Source organism: Solea solea, chromosome 18, assembly GCF_958295425.1.
Source record: "Solea solea chromosome 18, fSolSol10.1, whole genome shotgun sequence".
Lineage (NCBI taxonomy): Eukaryota > Metazoa > Chordata > Actinopteri > Pleuronectiformes > Soleidae > Solea > Solea solea.
In genome coordinates, this window is record NC_081151.1 from 3,489,033 (window position 1) to 3,508,343 (window position 19,311).

General features: G+C 44.4%; 2 protein-coding genes across 3 annotated transcripts; both read right to left on the reverse strand.

Moving 5' to 3' along the window:
- Positions 1 to 56: 56 nt before the first annotated feature.
- si:ch211-195o20.7 (cytospin-A) lies at positions 57 to 13,572 on the reverse strand. Of its 2 annotated transcripts, none has more exons than XM_058615325.1 (12): positions 13,241 to 13,572; positions 12,271 to 12,396; positions 9,699 to 10,301; positions 9,514 to 9,566; positions 3,845 to 4,395; positions 3,117 to 3,213; positions 2,924 to 2,990; positions 2,515 to 2,575; positions 2,190 to 2,286; positions 1,511 to 1,627; positions 1,370 to 1,429; positions 57 to 1,276 (listed from the first exon to the last, which is right to left on the reverse strand). In XM_058615325.1, exons 2-12 carry the CDS (start codon positions 12,308 to 12,310, stop codon positions 1,187 to 1,189), a joined length of 1,836 nt encoding a protein of 611 aa, XP_058471308.1. In that variant the 5' UTR covers positions 12,311 to 12,396; positions 13,241 to 13,572; the 3' UTR covers positions 57 to 1,186. The 2 variants fall into 2 exon arrangements, with proteins under 2 accessions (XP_058471308.1, XP_058471309.1); XM_058615326.1 differs by lacking the exon at positions 13,241 to 13,572 and adding an exon at positions 12,946 to 13,188.
- Positions 13,573 to 14,346: 774 nt separating this feature from the next.
- zgc:193593 (uncharacterized protein LOC564090 homolog) lies at positions 14,347 to 18,222 on the reverse strand. Its single transcript, XM_058615725.1, has 2 exons — positions 18,020 to 18,222; positions 14,347 to 16,928 (listed from the first exon to the last, which is right to left on the reverse strand). The coding sequence occupies exons 1-2, from the start codon at positions 18,068 to 18,070 to the stop codon at positions 16,635 to 16,637; spliced, it is 345 nt and encodes a 114-aa protein (XP_058471708.1). The 5' UTR covers positions 18,071 to 18,222; the 3' UTR covers positions 14,347 to 16,634.
- Between the last annotated feature and the right edge of the window lie 1,089 nt (positions 18,223 to 19,311).

A 19,311-nucleotide genomic window follows, 5' to 3' on the forward strand; every position in this document is an offset into this window, starting at 1 on the left:
GAGAAACAGTAGGAAAACCTACTCAAATGTGCACAATAATACTCTTATTATCATCGTTTCCACATTAATACTTTATTTCTTTGGTTTCCATCTCCACACTAGTTACATATAAACATGCTTTACATTAGTCCGTGTTATTTGGCACGTAACAACTTTGGCAACAAACTCCGCTCTGAACGTGTTATAACAACGCCTGGTATTTTAGTTTCGCAGCACTGATGATGAAATGAGACATTAATGCGTGTGTGAGACGAGGCAGCTCGACGGCAGACCCTGACGTGCGCAGCGCGAGCACAAAATGTGGATAACGTGGAGGCACTTTTGTAGATTCCGCTCACGCAGGACCTGCATTTCCTGTGCTGGAAAAACATTGGCAAACATAGAAAGCGAGGAGCGTTCTGCAGCGTCGCCAGTCACCCGACAAAAAGTGTGGACAAAGTGCATATTTACAAGGTTAAAAAAGGCAAAACATGTTGGCAGATGGAACATACTGTGATCATAAAGTACTTCCTGCCAGTGAATCACCAGTGTCATGACATACTCGGCACCTCACAACTAAATCTTCTGACTTTCTATAAAAGGTAGTCGATAATAACCTGTCAATTGAGAGCAACAACATAGAAGTCTTTGCATTAAGAGGGAGAGCTGTCTGCTTTCACCGCGTCTGATGGATGTGGAAATGAAAACAACAAACAATGAAGTGCCGACTGCTGCGTCGACGGTAATAAACCACCGCTACCTTATTTCTCACCTCGCACCGCCGCTGCACGGCGACGGCAAACAAGCCAGAAGGAAATAATTCAACCCCACGGCAATAAACTTCCAATATCGACAGTATATACTGAGCATTATTTGACCAGATTAGCATTACAAACACATCTGCTTGGCTGGGAAAATACAGCCCATCCTTGTCTGAGCCAGCGTCTGTAAAGTTCACATTAAAAATGAATGGAAAAGTGTTTTTGTCCTTTGGTGATGATGGATTTCGGTCGTTTCTTAGATAACTTGAACCGAACGCTCCAAGCGAAACAATATTTTTAACGTATTACACATTTTCTTTGAGCAAACAGAAGAGCAGTTTCTCCAGTTTCCCCACAGGGAGAGGTTTGCATTCAAGGTTAAATCATGAATACAACTGGAGGTGCGTCCCCCTGACGTGTCCTCGTCCGTACCTGAGACGCAGCAGTCACATCTCAAAGTGGCGGTACATGCTCTCCACGTAGCTCAGCACCCTCTGCCAGTCGGGACCGCCGGCTCTCAGCATCTCCTCTACGGTCTGTGTCGGACAAAGGCGTCAAAATGAATTTGTGAGAAGAAAAATGTGTTTGTTATTAATTATTTGAAACAAAAAACAAACATTGAGGCGTACCAGGGTTTGTGCAATCCCAACAGTCTCTCCTGTTTTGAATGCCAGACTTAGATTGTCCTTCTATAAAACAAAAAACAACAAAAAAGAATGAATCATTTGAACATGCTTGATCACATGACAGCGTCCAGGCACAGCTCGTACCTTGTTCTCTGGAGCGAGGCTACTGTAGGCGACGTGCGAGGGGAGGTAGGTGTGGTAGACGGCGCAGAACGCCAGACCGTCGGCCCAGCTGCTGCTGAAGTTGGTGATGTCAATATTCTGCAAAATGATCGGGGAACAAGGTGGTGGATGGTTAGAGTGTGAAGAATGTAGGTGAATGAGTCTTTAATATCTGTATAAGGAGGTGGGTTAGCTTTGAAGGAGACTCAGCTGCAACATGCAACCAGATCATTTGTTGCTTTCTGTTCCGTGTGCACGCACTGAATTTGGTAACAAGGGCTTTTGGATTTCCTGGATTCTTTTATTTGTTTTCTGCTGAACTGTGTAAATGTGTAACTGTCGAGTGTTTTGTATTTCTTGGCCAGGTTAAATAAAGGTTAAAAGAAAATAAAGAAAGAAAGTACACCAATAAATGTTACCAAATCTTTACGCAATGTGCCTTTAAAGGACAGCATCAGCTACCATACTCGTTTAGACTGGAAATCAGATTTTTATAGAATAAACCCTATAATCCAGACAAAGATTGACTTATTTCTTTGAAAATAGTCAATTATCATCAATATAATGTTTCTTCTATACGTGGCACCAGTTCTATTTAAATAAAATGTAACTTTATATGAAACATAAAAAGACTTAGGCTCTTAATCATGTGCAGGATCACCTTGTAGCCTTGGGTTCGGCTCTGACACCAGCGAAGCATTGAGTTTCTTTTGGAGCCTCCATGGCGACGCAGCAGCATGTTGAAACCATCCTGGGACCTGACAACGGGACATAAACCACCGAGGTCCTTTTAGATTAAGATCTCAACACTGCAGGGAACAAACTAAACGTGTGGACTTTACGGTGTAAACTTATTAATTGAAAGGGGAAAAACACCATTGATTCAAGTCTTAGCATTGAACTTTATGAGCTCAGCAGACAAATGAGTAATTTGTTTTACACAGGGAGATGCAAATAGGTGTGTGTGTGTGTGTGTGTGTACTCACTTAGTGGGAGGTAACTCAGTGAGGGTAGAGTTGTACTTGTTTAGAGTCTCCTCACGTTTTCCTGCAAAGACGAGTAACAATTCGACCAATTCACCAAATGCAACAATCACCAAAAGCAGTGCACGGAGAATAATAATGTATGACTGCATGTTAAGGTGTGTAGGTGTACTAGTTCATTTTCTGGCCACTTGGGGGCGGTACAATGGGCAGCAAAACACAACAATGACAGAGAATCACTGAATAAAGTTAAAATGCCGAGCCGCAAAGATGATTTTCTGCTATATTGTGCGTTTTGCACACAAATAATAATTAAAGAAGATTTAAGGTTTGACAGTTTTATGATAAAAATAAAAAAGTGCAGCTATACCACAGACACACACACACATACTGTGACACACTGTACACACACCTATGTCAGTGCTTGGCTTGCTTTCTTGCCATTCCGGACCTTTTCGGCCTCGTAGTTGCCCCACGTTCTTAAAAAAAAAACGTAAATTAGGTCAAAATCGATACACACAACAAAGCAGCGATAAAGTGCACATGGGTTTCCCAGACGCAGCCAAACTCTGCTGCAGAACCCGCCTTAAAATGAAGAATCTCACCATGTTTGTGTGCACATCTGTTGCGGCAGTGTTGGACGGGGACGTTCCATTCGGCACGGTGAGGAAGTCGGATGTGGCAGGTAATCTGGACAGGCTTCTGCAGCGGAGAGAGAACACACACACGCGATAAACCAAACCCAACTGTTTGGATGGCATTTTCTACGACCGCCGCTCCACTCGGCTCCAGTCATAAATTAAACTGTTGGCTTTTGTGAAGGGGAAACACATTCAAAAGAAGCCATAATCACAGTCCCATTTGGTAACTGCTACCCATTTTTTTAGACAGAAATATGTTTAAGACAGGAAATGGGTTTTGTTTTTAAAATATCTGAACAACAACAATGAGGAGCCACCAGCTAAAATCATGTCATAAAATCAGTTATTGCAGAAGTGCTCCCAAAAAAAGGGTCAAAGACAGATTGCTCTGAGACAGCAAGAGAAGCTCAGCTTCCTCTAAAATGTCATTAAATATGTGCCCGTCTGCCTCTGCATTAAAACTTAAAGCTCAGCGCCAACTGTTCTCTATGGGATGGCACAGAATAGGCTTTTTTTTCACTGCATGATGATTGGAGGAACTGTCTGAAAGGTGGACCAGTTTTTGATTGACAGCCTTTTCTACCTCAGTCCTGTGTGATTTAGAAAAATATTTATGTATAAAATTAAATGTCTAAATAACTTCCTGTGTTTCAAAAACAAGCAACCGCCACTGGTCAAAGACAACGTCTCACCTCGATCTCTCTGTGGTCACCGTCCGTCTCGTCTCCGTGGACCGCGCCTCATCTCCCACACTCCTCTGCTCATTGGTCACATTTCTCAGGTACCGCTTGGCCACGCCCCTGCCGCCCGATCTCGCCTCCTCGCTCACACCGTTCTTTGTCGCGTCATTCTCGCAGCCCCTTTCCGGCCCTTCTCGTCCCAACCTGTGCACAGCGCCTTCCGTGCCCCCCTGGGTGCCTTCCTTACTCTCAGAGGTGTTGGTTGGTTCCGTGCTGGGCGTCTCTGCTTCCAGACATGACACGTCCTGGGGGACGGTTTTACCTAGAGCTGGGTTAAGAGTGGCCAGCCTCTGCCTGCTCTCCTTTAACTCGCCGCTCAGCGTGACCAGTTGCACGTCGGTCTCCTTCTGCCTCTGATGGGCGGCTGCCAGCTCCCGCTCCACGTCCTTGTGCACCACTCGGAGAGCCGTCATCTCCTCCTCCGTCTCAGCTCTCAAGCGGTCCGCCACGGCCACTGCCACCTGGAGGTCAGCCTGGAACTGCAGCCACTCTGCGCGCTCTGTCTGGAGGGAGAAAAACATGTTGAATGCTGTTGTTGTTCAAACTGATATAAGATTCTTTATGGGAACACAAATATTTGTCTTTCTTTGAAGACAGATGAGGCTCACACATTCACCATAGACCATTATGTAAAAAGTGGAGGTATATATGCAGTTTACAGGCTTAAGCTAATCAGGAAGTAAGAATATACTGAATAGCCACAAGGCGGCAACTCCACTGGTTGCAAAAAAGGACTGTTTGGATGAGGGTCTATGGGACAATTAGCCTACTTCTCAGTTAATTTACGTCAGAAAACATTTTCCTGAGGAGTTAATGGTCTCATTTACGAGTTTCAACTCAGGTTTTTTTTAAATTATGTTCCCATTTAGAGGAAAAAAGTCAAAGTTGCGAGTGAAGTTTGTGAAGTTGCGGTTTCAGAACCTCAACACCAAGCGTACACATACAGGTACGTACAGGACTAGGGTCCCAGAAGGCTTTTACACGTTACTTCATCGAGCTAGTATTAGTTCCTGATGTCTTACACCTCTCCAAGAGTAGGCAATTTCAAACAGAACCTGGGTCTGTTTGCCATAGCAAACACTGTTGTGAAAATAAACAATTAAATATCCATTTTGGTCCTTGTGAGGAAACTACGAGTTGAACTAAAGTGAGTGGCAGGCCTCAACAAGTGCAGGAATGGCACTGGGAAGTCATTTCTATTGAAAGGTGTACTGTGAGTTGAAAAGGTTTTGCTCCTGTTGTATAAAATAATAAATTAAAATTGAATACGTGACAAAATGACCCAACAAGTCTGAACACAGACGGAGAAACTGTGTTTAGGCGTTGTGAAACTGTTATTGTCTTCCATTAAAAACGAGCTACACTGAACGTAACTCTGAAACCGATAAGTTTCAAGATGAAAATGCAGTTTTCATCCTTCCAGAGTATTATCGCCTCAGGCGTGCAAAAACATTACCCCAGACATCAAAAGACTCACACACACACACACACACACACACACAGACTCAATGAAGCCAAGAGTTAAGAAAGTGAAGCAACACAATTGTTAAAAAAGAATGAAAGAAAGAGGGAGGAGTGATGTGAAGGACTATTGTGAAGCAGGGAGGTGATTAGATGAAGAATGGACAGAAATGTGGAGGAGGACACAGTGTCTCAGCCAAGTCTTTCCCTCATCTGACCAGCGACTTAAGACCACAGCTGGACCCGATTACACTGGATACACACACACACCCACACATATATATATATCATATTTCCCCCTCTCTCTCTCCCACACATCCACCTCCCTTGTTCTTTCACCGCAGCATCAAACCACATTGTGAAGTTTTCTCAAGCACATTCGGGGTAAATTGGAACGCTCTCCCTGGCAGAGTGAAAAAAGCAGCTATGAGAGCGGTCTCTGTGTGTTCTTGTTCTTCTGTTATAGTGAGTGATGATTCTAAAACACACACACACACACACTGGCGGTAACATGGGGGATCATGTCTTTGCTATCTGAGTGTGGAAGGCTCCAACTGGAGCATGTCTTACAAGGAAACAGGAAGGGGCGCACTGAGATAAGGGTGTGGGGACTGTCAGTCTTGAGACGCACACGCTTGTTCGGTCCCTGAAGACGCGACCCGGTGCTCCACTGCAAGACCAGATGTGGTGTCCACCATTTGAATGTGCACACACACACACACACACACACATAGACACACTGTATATATACAAATGCTGCCTGCTGATGCACATCTGATGTTCCTGGAAATTGTCCAACAGCACACTTGGAGACTGTGTGTGCTAGTATTTGCTACCTCTCTGAGGCCTTTCCTGGCATTAACACTGACCTAGTGGGTCGTCATGGAGACCAAAACCTGCTCCTAATGAGAAGGAAGCTCGTTTCTGAGGAGCTGGTTACATTTAGGCCTAGGATTTGAATTATGGTTGGGTTAGACATTAACCGGTTATGGTCTAAATGAATGGAAGACAATGCAGAAGAGTCCTTAAAAGGATAGCTGCACGAACCTGTGTGTGTGTGTGTGCGAGTGTGTGTTCCAACCATCTGTCCCTAGTCCACCTCCACACCCAGTCTTTCTAATTCTCACATACTTGGGGAAACGTCCCAACTCTGTAATGAAGACTCCTCTATCCGGCTTTCCACAGCTTGTGGTGTGCATTCAACAATGGTTGAATACAATATTGTGCACATGGTACAGTACAGAATTGACAGAGTTCCCAGTTAAAAATAAGTTGGGAGATCCTCTAAATGTCCTAAGACGTTAAAAGTAAGGAGCGATACAGTTCAAACAAACGCTCCCTCCCTCCAGATCAGACTCTATTCTGCACATGACCGGCCTCGATGATCTCTAGATTCAGAATCTTTCTGATTCTGAGAACATTCGGAGTTAATTCCTGGAAAACGTCTGCAGCGTTCACCTGGAACTGATTCCACCGCGGCCCTGTGAGGTTGACTGCACGTCCACGAGGGAGCACAGATCTGACGTGTGCCACCCACTGCTCCGTCGTGAATGAGAGTGTTTTCATTTTTGTCGGTTAAGACAATTGAAGACTGGTGGTGCACACATAAGCACAGACAGATGGTTCACTGGATAACATCCTTCTGGGTAATCACGCGTCTTTCTTTTTGTACAGTACACTATGGCTGTTGTTGGACAGACAGAGACGGACAGGCAAGAGCATTTGGGGAGGACAGCTCAGGCTGGAAACATGGAAAACTGTTGGAAAATTACAAGAGGTCAAGGAAAAAAGGAGCTAAAGGAGGGGAAAAAAACCTGAGAAAGTTAGAGTCAGATACAAAGATGGAGGGAGGTGGAAGAACAGACAAGGAAAGGGAGGGGGGAGTGAGATAGGGATGGGGTGATGGGAAGATAGAGGGAGGAGATGGAGTGGGAACAGAGCAGCTAAAGTTGTAGGGTAATTGTTTTGAGCTCTTGTGCTCAGGAAGGAGCGGTCAGCTCTCTAATGGAGAAAGAATGAGGGACTGAAGAAAAGGCAGAGAGGCACAGCAAGGGAAGCAGCGTGAAGGCGGGCAGCAGCTTCCCCACGTCTCCACAAAGCTTCAACCGATTGTCCTGCTTGCCAAGAACTCTTTCATTGCATCTGTATGTGTTTGTGAGTCTCCTGTCTCACGTGTAGCACACACACACACACACACACACACAGGGCCGGCCGCTGCAGTACTCCCCCCACCCCGAACCCACACAGCACAAAAGACAAAACAAGTTTTGTCTCCTGAACAGCCGAATGTGAACCCCCTCCTCCACAGTCCGTGCTGCACTCCCCTTTCTCTGGCTCTCCACACAAAAAAAAACAACACCAAAAAAAAGGGTTCCAAGGACAGGAGCTAGGTTATTGCTCTACGGAGGGTCCATGTAAACACATTGTTGGATTCCCCCCGGTTCTCAACACATGGCTCCGCATCAGCGATACACCGCAGTCTCTGTGAGGTTTGACTGGTCTGTGCAAGACTCCTATTTCTACGTCATTACAGAGATGTGGGAAAGTGAAGGCGAGAGGAGAAGGAAAGACGTGAGGGAACGTGATAATTCAGCTAATAATAAGAAGAATAATAACATAAATTCTCATACATGAAAAGAAATAAGAGACTTCATAAAGTGATGCTTTTGAATGAGATCTACTGTAGATGATACACCAGCTGTTGTAATATGTGGCAGATCGGGAGGAAGCCGGGAGCCTCTGGCTACAATTCTCAAAAGGGAGGGTCAGGAATTGGAGCCTATGACGGACAGGAAATTACACAGAATATCACCATCCTCATAAGAGTCTGAAACGCCTAAGCATTTGGCCTGAAGTACTTTCCTTTTTCTTCCTCTTCTTCTCCGTTCTTAAAGCACATGGGTAATCCAGCATTAGGTGTGGGACAAAGTCATCAAACGGTCCCAAACAGCCAGGGAATAACATCAAGTGAACAAAATGTAGTCGTCGTCTAGTCCAGTGTTTCCCTGACTTTACAACATTTCAGACAATTCTTGGTGTGGGAATAACTGGCCTGGATTAAACTCTCCCTCCAAGAATCAGTTAAAAATAGAAATGCATGTAGATTAAATGCTGAAAAGACATAAAACGTGTATATATACTTAATAAATAAAAACAAACTACTGCACTCGGGGATATTGCCCATTTGGCTCAGTTGATCTGCAGGGTTACAGAAGTAGACTGTGCATGCTGCAGTTTCTGATCAATCCAGCAACAACAAACTTGAACAGAGGAAGATCTCAAATGTTTTCCTTTGGGCTTTGCAGGAGCGGCAGAGCACAGGAAGACCTACATTATCAAAACTGGAACTCCCCGAGGGTCAAACAGGCCAATTCCAGAGCTGTTGGGAATGTTTTTGTACCATCTTCAACAGTGGCTTATATGTGCGAGTGTGTGACTTCCTGTTTACATTGCTATATTTATCCACTTCACTCTTTTTTGGGGGCGGGGGGGGGGGGAGGAAAGACAGAAGCAGATAGGAAAGGTGCATTTTAGTGGGAGATACAAGATGAACCTTGAAATGGAAACTTCGGAGGGGAAAGAAAACGATTAAGTAAATACTTGTAGATCAGATCGCGGTGGAAACCGCCCAGATTCAAACGGCTACCACACACACACTGTGCATGTTTTTACTTTTGTTTGTGGAAAATTAATGTTTTTAACACAGCCCGGGGGGAGGAAGCAACCACTGAACTGGGATCCAGAGTAAGGATCCCAGTTATTATGACACCGGTGAAGAATCGTCAGTAACTACCTCGAGCACCGAGTTATGTGTTTCATGTAGATGCAGGCAACTGAAGATACTTCCCATAATAACCATTGGTGTTTCTACAGCCCAGTAACCGATCAACTGACTGTTCACAAATCCCAATTTTTTATAAACGGCAACACAGAGCCTACTTCATGATCTAAGGTGACTCTCCTCATTCTCACACCATTGTGGACAACTCCACCAGGGGAAATGGGACTCTGGACCTCCTGGATGCCAATGTTCTCACATATTTGTTTGTGTAATGCCTGTCTTTTCCAACTGATTCTGAAATAAACGCTGTTCGTTTAAGTGGTTTTCTGTTAAACAGGATGTTTAAAAAAAAAAAAACAGCCTTGTGAGCTCATCTCACCTCCAAAGTACTCTTCAAATTCTTCACTTCTGTCAGGAAATGCCTCAGGATCTCTGAGGGAAGGACACGGAAAGGTCATGAGACATCACTTGCATATCAAATACGTGGAAAAAAAAAAAGGAATTTGATCTGCGCTCTTTTATTTAATGACCATTTAATAAAAACATTGAAAACGTCATTCTCACCTGCCGTATCCGCGGTACCATCAGTGATGCCCAGTATTGTCCTAGAATCCTGCAGCAGTCTCCCCAGCTCCTCGGCGTGGCTGTCCCCGGATTCATGAGCAGGCAACAAAGATTGACTCAGACCACTGTCTCTTTCTCTCCAGCTCTGACTTGAGGAGCTGCCCGCCAAGGGTGAGGCACTGCACGGAGAAGAGGGGCTCTTTGAGGGGCTGAGAGGTACACTTTTCCCTTTGGAGCCTGGTGTCCGAGGAGAAGAGGTGGGAGGACCGCCATTTCTCCCCAAAGCTGGTGCTCCTTTTACCACAGTTGCTCCTGGCTTGCTATGCACCGGACTGATGCTGAGGCCGGTGGTCGAGCTGCTTGAGCCGACTGATGCATGAGGCCTTTGGTCAGGACTGGAAGAAGCAGTGATGGTTGTTGTTGTTGTTATTGTGGTGGTGGGCTGTGGTGTCTTCACAGTTGATGGGATCTGGACGGGGATTGGCGGTGGAGGTGACACCGGGGCAGCAAGGGAAGACAGAGGTGTGGTGAGCTGAGGGATGAAAGGAGGCATGCCACTTTGTGGAGTGGCGGGAGGCGTGTGGAAGCTGTCCCCATGGGTGCCTGAAGAAAAGAAAAAACATTACACTCAGACAAAATAGGAAAAATCTCCTCTGCACAGTATTTGTCTTGCTTTTTCATTTCAAAAGTTCAACTTCAAATTGGAGAGAGGATGCTTCCTCCTCTGAAGATTCTGTTGTCTTTGTTTTAGGTTTCCAGTCACTTGTAGAAGATGAAATTCACACTTTTATAAAGGGTGGGGGGGACATGAAAGCTCCGAGTAATTGTTGAAAACAAAGGAAAAAAGATTGAATCACAGGGAGAATGATGTGTTTCGTGGTCAGTAATCCAGAATGTTGACAATTCTCTCACTGGCCGGCAAACATCCAGAGCATGTCCCTGACGACACTTTAATAGAAACATTCCTCTCGGACTGCTCATTCACAATGTTGATGCACTCTCCGATCTTAGGACACACACACACACACAGTCATGCGGAGGGCAAACGTTCCAGCAGTGGGCAACAAGTTCATTTCCAAACTTGACCCAGACACAAAAACACGTAGGATTTTTTTATGTTTTCGCTCCGCGTTCCTTTCCAAACGAACAGCCTCGGAGGCGACTGCTGGGCGATATGTCTCTTTCTCGTCTTCTCCTCCTTCACCTTGTTTGGACAAAAGCCTCATTGCCAGCAAAATGAATGTACTTTTCTTTCTTTTTTTCTGAAGTGATGTAAGAGCAGCAGTCAAACATGTGGAAAGTTATGCACCACCTGGCCAATCAGAGGAGAGGAACGACAGGATTGTCTATACACATCATCCTGCCTCCACTGATTTTAGTGTCTTCATTCCAAACGTACGTGCTTATCCAATCAGGGGTGGTACGATTGACTGAATGAGTTTATGTGTGTGTGTGTGGGTATGTCAGAAAGCATTAGGCTTCCCATGATTAATCCGCTGCCCTTGTGCTGAGCCGGGGAATTCTGCCGATTCATCACAGCTGGCCCGGCTGGGCCAGAACGAATCACACAGGGACGCGAGGAGAATGACCACTCACTGAGCAACACACAAGAAGACTGCCAGGATTTTGTCTGCGACCCAGCATGCACACGCACACACACACACACACACGCATACATAGTCTTTCCGCTTGCTTCTCCTTTTGTGGCCTTGGATTTCCTGATTACCCCTTATCCACCTCCTCTCTTTTCAGGGGGATTTTACTGAACTACACTTAACCCTCCTGTATTGGCTCTCTATTTCCTCTATTTGCTACATAAATCACAGCCTTGAGGTGCGCTGGCTCTATTATCAAAGAAACACGAGTCCGTCGGAGATAAAGTGAGTGAGTGAGTGAGTGAGTGAGCTTTCTATGTGTCGTGTCAAAGTTTTATTTTATTTTTTTTTCCTGAGACAAACGGATGAAAATAAGGTTCAAAGGAGAAGAGAGGTGAGGACATTCCGTGAAAGTGAGAACAACTTGGCTGGTCCTCACATTCTGTCACACCTTAAAAGGATCGCTTATGACTCGGTTTTAGGGTTATAATAAGGTTTGGGGTAAATTTACCTTCAGGGTTATGGTTAGGCAGTCAATACAGTATATACAGAGGGTATAAGAATGGGCAGTGTATCCTTATATACAGAAAAAATGTCTATTTTTGGGACCTATGACTAATTATGGCTACTTTAAATCACTGCTAAAAATGTGATATAAGTGGTTATATAAGTGTGGTATAAAATGAATCATAACTTTGACTCAACAACACAATAGAATACAAAAAAACAACAACGCATTTTTTAAAATCCTGAATAGGTGACCTATAACACACACACACCCAGGAGTGTCCATATAAGGAGTTGTGTATTATTGTCACAGCAGTTTGCCATGGGTGCACCTGTGGCACAGATCCATGAGGTGTGAGCACTAAGGGTTAAGGTGAGGGTAAAGGGACTGGGAATGTATTGTGTCTGAGTGTCTCTAGGAGTATAAGAATAATGTGCAAGAACGTGTGTGTGTGTGTGTGTGTGGGTACCAGTGGGTCCATGGCTGTCCTTGGTGGAAAAGTTCCCCATACTGCAGTTCTGGTTGTTCAGGCCACAGATGCGTTGGCCCTGCAGGTGTTTTTGGCTTCTTCACTTGGGCTCACACCAAAGTGGCACTGTGGAAGTGACACACACACACACACATAAACTTGTTTTTATATCTTAGACAGGACACATACATGACATGTATTCCCCAGCCCCTTAGCCTTACCTTATCCACCTAACCTTAGCCCTTACCCTAACCCATTCAATTCTAATCCTAAAACCAGGTCTTAACCCTGAAAAAGCCATAAAATGTCCCCACAAAGACCTCAACAAAGACACACACAGGACATCCAGTAAGACTCAAGTCATGTACTTACATACATGCACTGTTTCCCAGCAGAGAAATACTGTACTTCAGTGACCCAGAACAGAAACACTACAGTTCACGGAGTTGACTTATTTTACTTATTCATCCTTAATTTCCCAAAGAAATGAAATAGAAATCCCTTAAAACATGTGAGATTTAGTCAACAGTGTCAGTTAACAGCAGGATCATGTAAGTGGACAACAACAACAATAACATCACACGACCACATAACACATAACATAACACTGGCCACATAATGTGTCAAACGAAGAGTAATTAAAAATTCAGATTACATCTAAAAAAATGAACTTACATGAACACAGAAGCCAAAAAGCAGCACATTTAGAAAGAGAGCGAGTCCTCAAAACAACACAACAAGTCCACGTTATCACAAATCAATACGACACAGCCGACACTTTGAACTCTGACGATAAAGGCGTTGAAAACTTGAAATCACGACCTTTACAACAACAAAAACCACAGCAGGAAAAACACACACACACACACACACAAACGTGCTTGGAAAAGTGAAACACCTTTTCGCCCACAAGGCCAAGCTAACACGCGCACTTACGTACTCATATAAGTTCATGTTTTCATATACAAACCGTTAAAAGTGGACAAAAAAGGCTCCCGTTGAAAGTTTTCCGTGAAGTCTTCTTCTCCTCCACGCTTCGGCTTCCTCCGGCGCTGCTGCTCAGCCGAGCGCACTGCTCTGCTGCGTCTTCAGCGTCTTCCTCACTGACGCGGAGGAACAGACGGAACGACTGCCAGCGACGTTCAGCGTCCTCCGTGCAAAGTTGAACTGACGCACCATTTTATGGATTAGAACACGCAGTAAAGTCGCAGATAAGCGCCGCTACGAACACAGAGTCCGGGTTTGAAGCGCATATCAAACGGAGGTGAAATCATAAAACTCCCTAATAAGAGTGAGTGAGTGAGTGACGGCTGCTGGATGAGTCCACTAGAGGGCGCAGTTAGGCTGTGTCAGAGAAAACCTGTTGCCTCCATGACGGTGAGGGCTCTCTTCACTTAAAGCTGTAGTACGTAACTTTTTTTTTAAATGTAAACAAATGCCCAGCTTTATTCAAACCATTGTCAATGATGCTGATTAACCCTAGAACATTTTACCCCATATGATAAAAAAAATCAGAATATATTAAGGTAAAACAATACATGGCAAATTGAAGTATTCTTCTTTTATAAAACAAAAAAAGGCATCAGTGGGGGACCCTATGCAAAGCCTCTAAAATCTGCGAAAAATGAGGCAATCGTTAACGAAAAAGTACAGTATATCATTCATCATTTAAAGTACAGAAAATGAGCATTTTAGCATTTTACGCCGTCTATGAAAGCAATGAAAGGAACACATTTCAAACTAACACCTGTCCACACAAGTCACATGGACATTTAATGCTTTAAGACACTAAGTGTCATTTAAGTACTTTTAGTGCTCACTAGATTAAAATGTATCCTGGGTCATTTGAATCAGATTATTGTTTGTGAAAATCCCACTTGAACAAGAAGTTGTTACAGGTGTAACTAATACAGTCCCTGATGAGTGTTTTTGTAAATGTAATATTTAAGCTTTAGTCTATGGCTATATATATATATATATATATCAAAATATTTGTTTTGGAGTCCAATGATTCATGTTATCTTTACAAGAGTAAAGATAAGTGTAAAGATAAGAGATCAGTGGTTTCCTCCAGACCTGATCTCCCTCCTTTAAAGTGAATATCAATGCTTCCCAACTTTTTTTACATGACTACATTTTCATTATAAGTCTGCTTACATTACCACATCAGTTATTGCCAATTGACTTTTAACACCTACACATACAACATGATTGAAACTAGTCCACTCTCTTTAAGATGACTAAAAACCTTCACCATAATGTGCTGCACAGAAGCAACGAGACACAAGGGTGCGACTGAAGTGCCAGATGCTTTTATTTCATAAATCTCTTCTAACATCTCGCCATTAAATATTAATTATATTCCAAACAGATAAGAATCTCTCCTGTAATTGCCACTCGGGAGTTTGCAGTCCATCAAGGCTTGTATTGGCTGAGCGCTGATGTGTGAAGCTCGCAGCAAACAGATGAACAGTGAACCGACGGCGAACGTGTTTTTTCCAGATATTGGTTTTGTCCCGTGCGCCGTCTTGGCAGTTCTGCCTCATGAACCCGCACGACGCTGAGTGAATGGGGAAGTGGGCCGCAGCGAGCGGACAGGCTCCACCTCACACAGTCCGACTGAGATCAATAGAGCTCTGTGCTCACTGTGCAACGCTGCAGAAGAGAGAGAATCCATCAAAACCAGCCAGGTGGATTTTCACAACCTCCAACCCAAGCCTACATTGATTCCATACTCACAGGAGTGCAGTGCATGAACTTGAAAGGAAAATGCATCAGCATGTGATATTCTTTCAAAGCAGAATCGTGCATGTATCTGAATCTGTTATTGATTAAAGAAAATGTTTAAAAACTACTCTTTCATCAGGGGTCGGGACACATAACAGTGTCCTGTTATTTGTGCCATGATGACAGTTGGAGCCATTAGCTCCATCTGCTGAGTGGATTATGACAGTTCTGTCAGCGACCTACTGCACTGGTGTTCTGGATTACCACTCCCAGGGTTTTGAAAACTCCCAAAGTGCCACAAATAACAGCTGGTCCAATTAAGCAAACAGGGAAAAAAAGGCTTTTGAGTAATCCAAAAAAAAAGAGTTTGGCTGAATCCTTATTTTTCACAACTTTTCAAAAATACGAGTAAAACTCCCTTACCCCCTTTTATGATTTGTGTCACCAATGTATCAGATATGGATTTCTATATATCCGTATACACATCAGTAAATTTCAAACAGTTTGCAACCCATGAGGCACGCTCTCAACCACGCTTAAGTGTGAAATCCCCTTTAAATGCCAGGTTTTTGTTGTAAATGCAAAAGGAAAAACCAAAACCAGAATGTAAACAAATTCTGGTTTTGGGGGGGGGGGCACAAAGTTGGGATGCACAAGTCTGCAGTGTCTGGCTCTCGTGGATGCTTGTCTCTCTAATACCAGATTAGGTAAATGAGTGTGTGCCAGGATTGATTTTCCACCTGAGTTCATAATACCCACCGAGGCCACAGGCTAATCCAGGAGGAATGATCTGATGATTCTCTCTTGCCCGCCTGCCACCTGCAGTGTCTCAGCCTGGTAAATAAGACGTCGCAATCCAGTCAGACGTATTTGTGCAAATGTTTGGTGTGTTAACGTGACCCAGAGTCTTGATTCCTCGGACTATCTCTGCTGTTCTTTCCCTGGCCCGATCAAACACGCCGACAAAGTAGTGGAAGCCATAATCTGTGTCTTCTACCGCTGCCTCCTGATTGACAGCTGATGTCAGGCTGTCCCTGCCAGTGCCAAGGCTTCTTGATGGACTGCTCCTCCTCCTCAGAGGAAATCAATTGAAGTCATGGGCAGTTATGGGCTGCTGAAGCACTCACACATGGCTGTCTGCCTGGGGAAGCATGGTGGGGCAGAGGGGGGCACAGGGAGAGGGTTGCCAACCATCTGTGTACACAGGGGCACTGCCAAGCATCAAACCCTTAATTCAGCAGGCCTCAAGGAGACACACAATGTCTCCTGATTAAACATTTTAGCTCATTCAACGCCTATTCAGCAACAGTTTTTTGGAAAGTTCCAACATCATTACATGCTCATCCAATCATTCACGCTGCTTAGTGTCCTCTAAGGGCATTAAAGACTCTAGTACAATGTAAACGATTTCCATATGCGTTGCACTAGTTTCTGTATCATTAGAGATCGCTTCCAACTTCCTGCCAACATACAGGTTCAGTCAGTCAGAAACCCACTCTTGCCGCATCCTCAGAGAGCACATGGGGCCACACTGGTGCGATGGGCCAGTATAGCTACAGGCTTGGACGTGCAAAAGTGCAGTTTCTGAGAACCAACAGCTGTTGCTGGCCAACCTAAATCCAATCTAGAACCGCACATTATTTCGGAGGGACTTTCTGGCCAACAAAGGACGGGGGAGGGATCTCGTGACAGGCATTAGCCTGGCGAGTTACATCCAGGAATGGGGTCTTATGGGCCGCTGTGCCCGCCATGGTGGCTTCAGTGTGCGTGCCAACCCACTGTAGCACACGGGCAGAGGGCCGGTGGTAGAGGGCCAACTGCCTGGAGCTGTAGCCACACATCCCGATCCCCACGGCGCCCAGCAGCAAAGCCATACCCGGCATGGTCCTCTCAGCTGGAGGCGCTGCAGACACGTTACGATAGGCCTGGGTCTGAAAGGAAAGAAGAGTGCAGAGTGAAACGTGGTAAGAGGGAATGTTTGGTGTGAGCATAAAAGTCAAATAAACTGTCTCATCACAGCAGTCCAGAAACAATACAACTACTTTGCCAGGAATAACCACAGAGTTATGACTCGTTATATGCATGGAAGGAGATCAATTTTAGTTGTGAAGACCACAGCCCTGGAGAACGACCAACTGTCTGCATCAAATGAGTGCGTCACAATATGCTCACCTCAGCCCTCCACCCCTCTCAACCGTTACACCCCCCCCCCCACTAAAGCGCCTGGGATTTAAAGTGCATCTTCTCTCATTTTCCAAATCGCAGTCTGTCTCGTTCTCTTCTGCGACACAGTCAATTTCCTCCACGGGTCCCTGACAATTACAAAGAGCATAAGAGGAGCAAATAATAGAAACTTCATAGTCTCTTCTGGAGCTGTGTCACAGGCAGTTAAGAAGCCATTCCTTTGGCTCACTCACCCAGTTCCCATTTCCATTTACAGTGCAATGGACCGTCGTCGGCCTGGTTTTCTCCACTGTCTTTGGTAAACAACAGGAGCGAGCATCCTCTGTGAGCTAAAACCAAATGCCTCCCACAATCACCAACACTTTTAGTTTACTTTTCATCTTCTTCTCATGCCTTAATCTGTGTCTGTACAGTATGTATCCATACAGAAATGTTAACACAGTGGGTGTTTGAACTACGTTATTTCACTTTCGGTTGGTCACCGAGAAATAAAAAAAAACAAAAAAACAGAGGATTCCAAGCACTTATCATCCCTGTCTTCAAATTCAATACATTAAGGGGTGCTTCTGCCCTTTTCCTTAAAAGGTCTTAAATCAAAATAAACTGCCCGGTGCAGATAATCCTCTGCAGGCAGCTTGTATTGACTCAGCGCTTTAGGACACTGATACACTGTGGTGGAGGAAGCTTTAGTGTCACTACGCATCCGAGAACAAAAATCAAGAGCACATGTTGTCATTTATCTTTAAGACTTACACATATTAAGCATTTAAACACCCGACACAGGAACTTAATGTCTTACGAATGTCTTCTGAGAACTTGACAAACTGCTCTCCCTCACCTGCAGCAGCCTGATGTAGCCTGGGGTCAGTCTTGGGAGCCTTGGGAACATCGTGGAGCGTTGCACGGTGGGCCTTCCTCGTTAGATCAGGGCCAGATGACAGACTCCTTCACTGTCAAGCTCCTCTGCCTCGGCTCACAGAACAGGAAACCCTTCCCCGTGCTCCCTCCGCCCTGCCCTCGGCTATCTGATGCAGGACAGCCTGGTCAATTCTTTTAATGCCCCGTCTTTACATAACGAGCAGTCTGCATGTGGTGAGTCTAAGGGGATTAGAGTAGCTGGCACATGGGGACAAACAACACATCAGAGTGTGTTTAGAGCCACGATGAAATCATATAATCAGACTGAATTATTAAAAACAATTGAAAACAGAATATAGAACTATCTAGTCATCATTATGATGACATGATTGCTTTGTTTGATGTATTGCATGAGAGTGAGGTTAATCCTTGTAGATGACGTAGGTAGATGCAGCACATTAGCATTAGTGTATTTACGTTTCATGACATCAGCGGTTCATTAAATAGCCTCGCACAATCTCATGATAGAGCAATAAATCTGCCTACACCTATCGATTGGGATTTTCCACGTTGATGGCCCAAGAGTGGCTTCTCCTGCCATGTTACAGTGACTTTCCTTAAGCTTCGATGTCCTTCCTGTCCTTCCTGGCCTCAGGGGTCACGAGCTCAGTCGGAGGTCTTATTACGTGGTGGCTGAAAACATCTCCCTCACTGGACGACAGCAATTCTGTCCACTGAAAGCAGCCGACAGTGACCTTCTTCTCATACTTGGTAGTAAAACCATCAAGAGTTTAAAGTACCATAGGGGGAAAAATGCCAGAAAACACAGATTAGCCAAATTAAAAGGAAAAGAAAGCAAACCAGCATACTCCAAATGGGAATATTAACAATTAGCAGCAATAATATACATTATAAATTAACATTAAACATAAAACAGAGAGCTGGGGTACGTAGGAATATCATGTTTGACAGAATTTGGACAGTTAGAAGTTAAAACTATTGACATAATTATTTTCTTTCACAGATTTGTGTGAAAACCACAGATTACAGCTGCTGTGAGGAATAAGTGATGCAATCATAATTCATCCTCAGAGAGACATGGTATCTTTAACATGTAATACCAATCTATCCAATAGTTAATGAGACATTTCCCTTTAACGGCGACACATTGTGACTTCCAGTTTGGTGCTGGAGCAAAACAAACAATAGATTGGTGTCCGGGAACCATGAATGTTGGTAATCCATCCAGTAGATTGAGTTCAGGTATTGCAC

Bases quoted from the DNA above. Each gene is read 5' to 3' on its own strand.
- zgc:193593 (XM_058615725.1), bottom strand. From the start codon at position 18,070: ATGTTCCCAAGGCTCCCAAGACTGACCCCAGGCTACATCAGGCTGCTG. The intron at 16,929-18,019 runs GTGAGGGAGAGC...CTTTCCTTTCAG, and splicing joins GCTACATCAGGCTGCTGCAG to ACCCAGGCCTATCGTAACGT.
- si:ch211-195o20.7 (XM_058615325.1), bottom strand. From the start codon at position 12,310: ATGGGGAACTTTTCCACCAAGGACAGCCATGGACCCACTG. The intron at 4,396-9,513 runs GTGAGATGAGCT...TTCTCCCTCCAG, and splicing joins ATTTGAAGAGTACTTTGGAG to ACAGAGCGCGCAGAGTGGCT. The intron at 1,277-1,369 runs GTACGCCTCAAT...TGTCCGACACAG, and splicing joins TTGGGATTGCACAAACCCTG to ACCGTAGAGGAGATGCTGAG.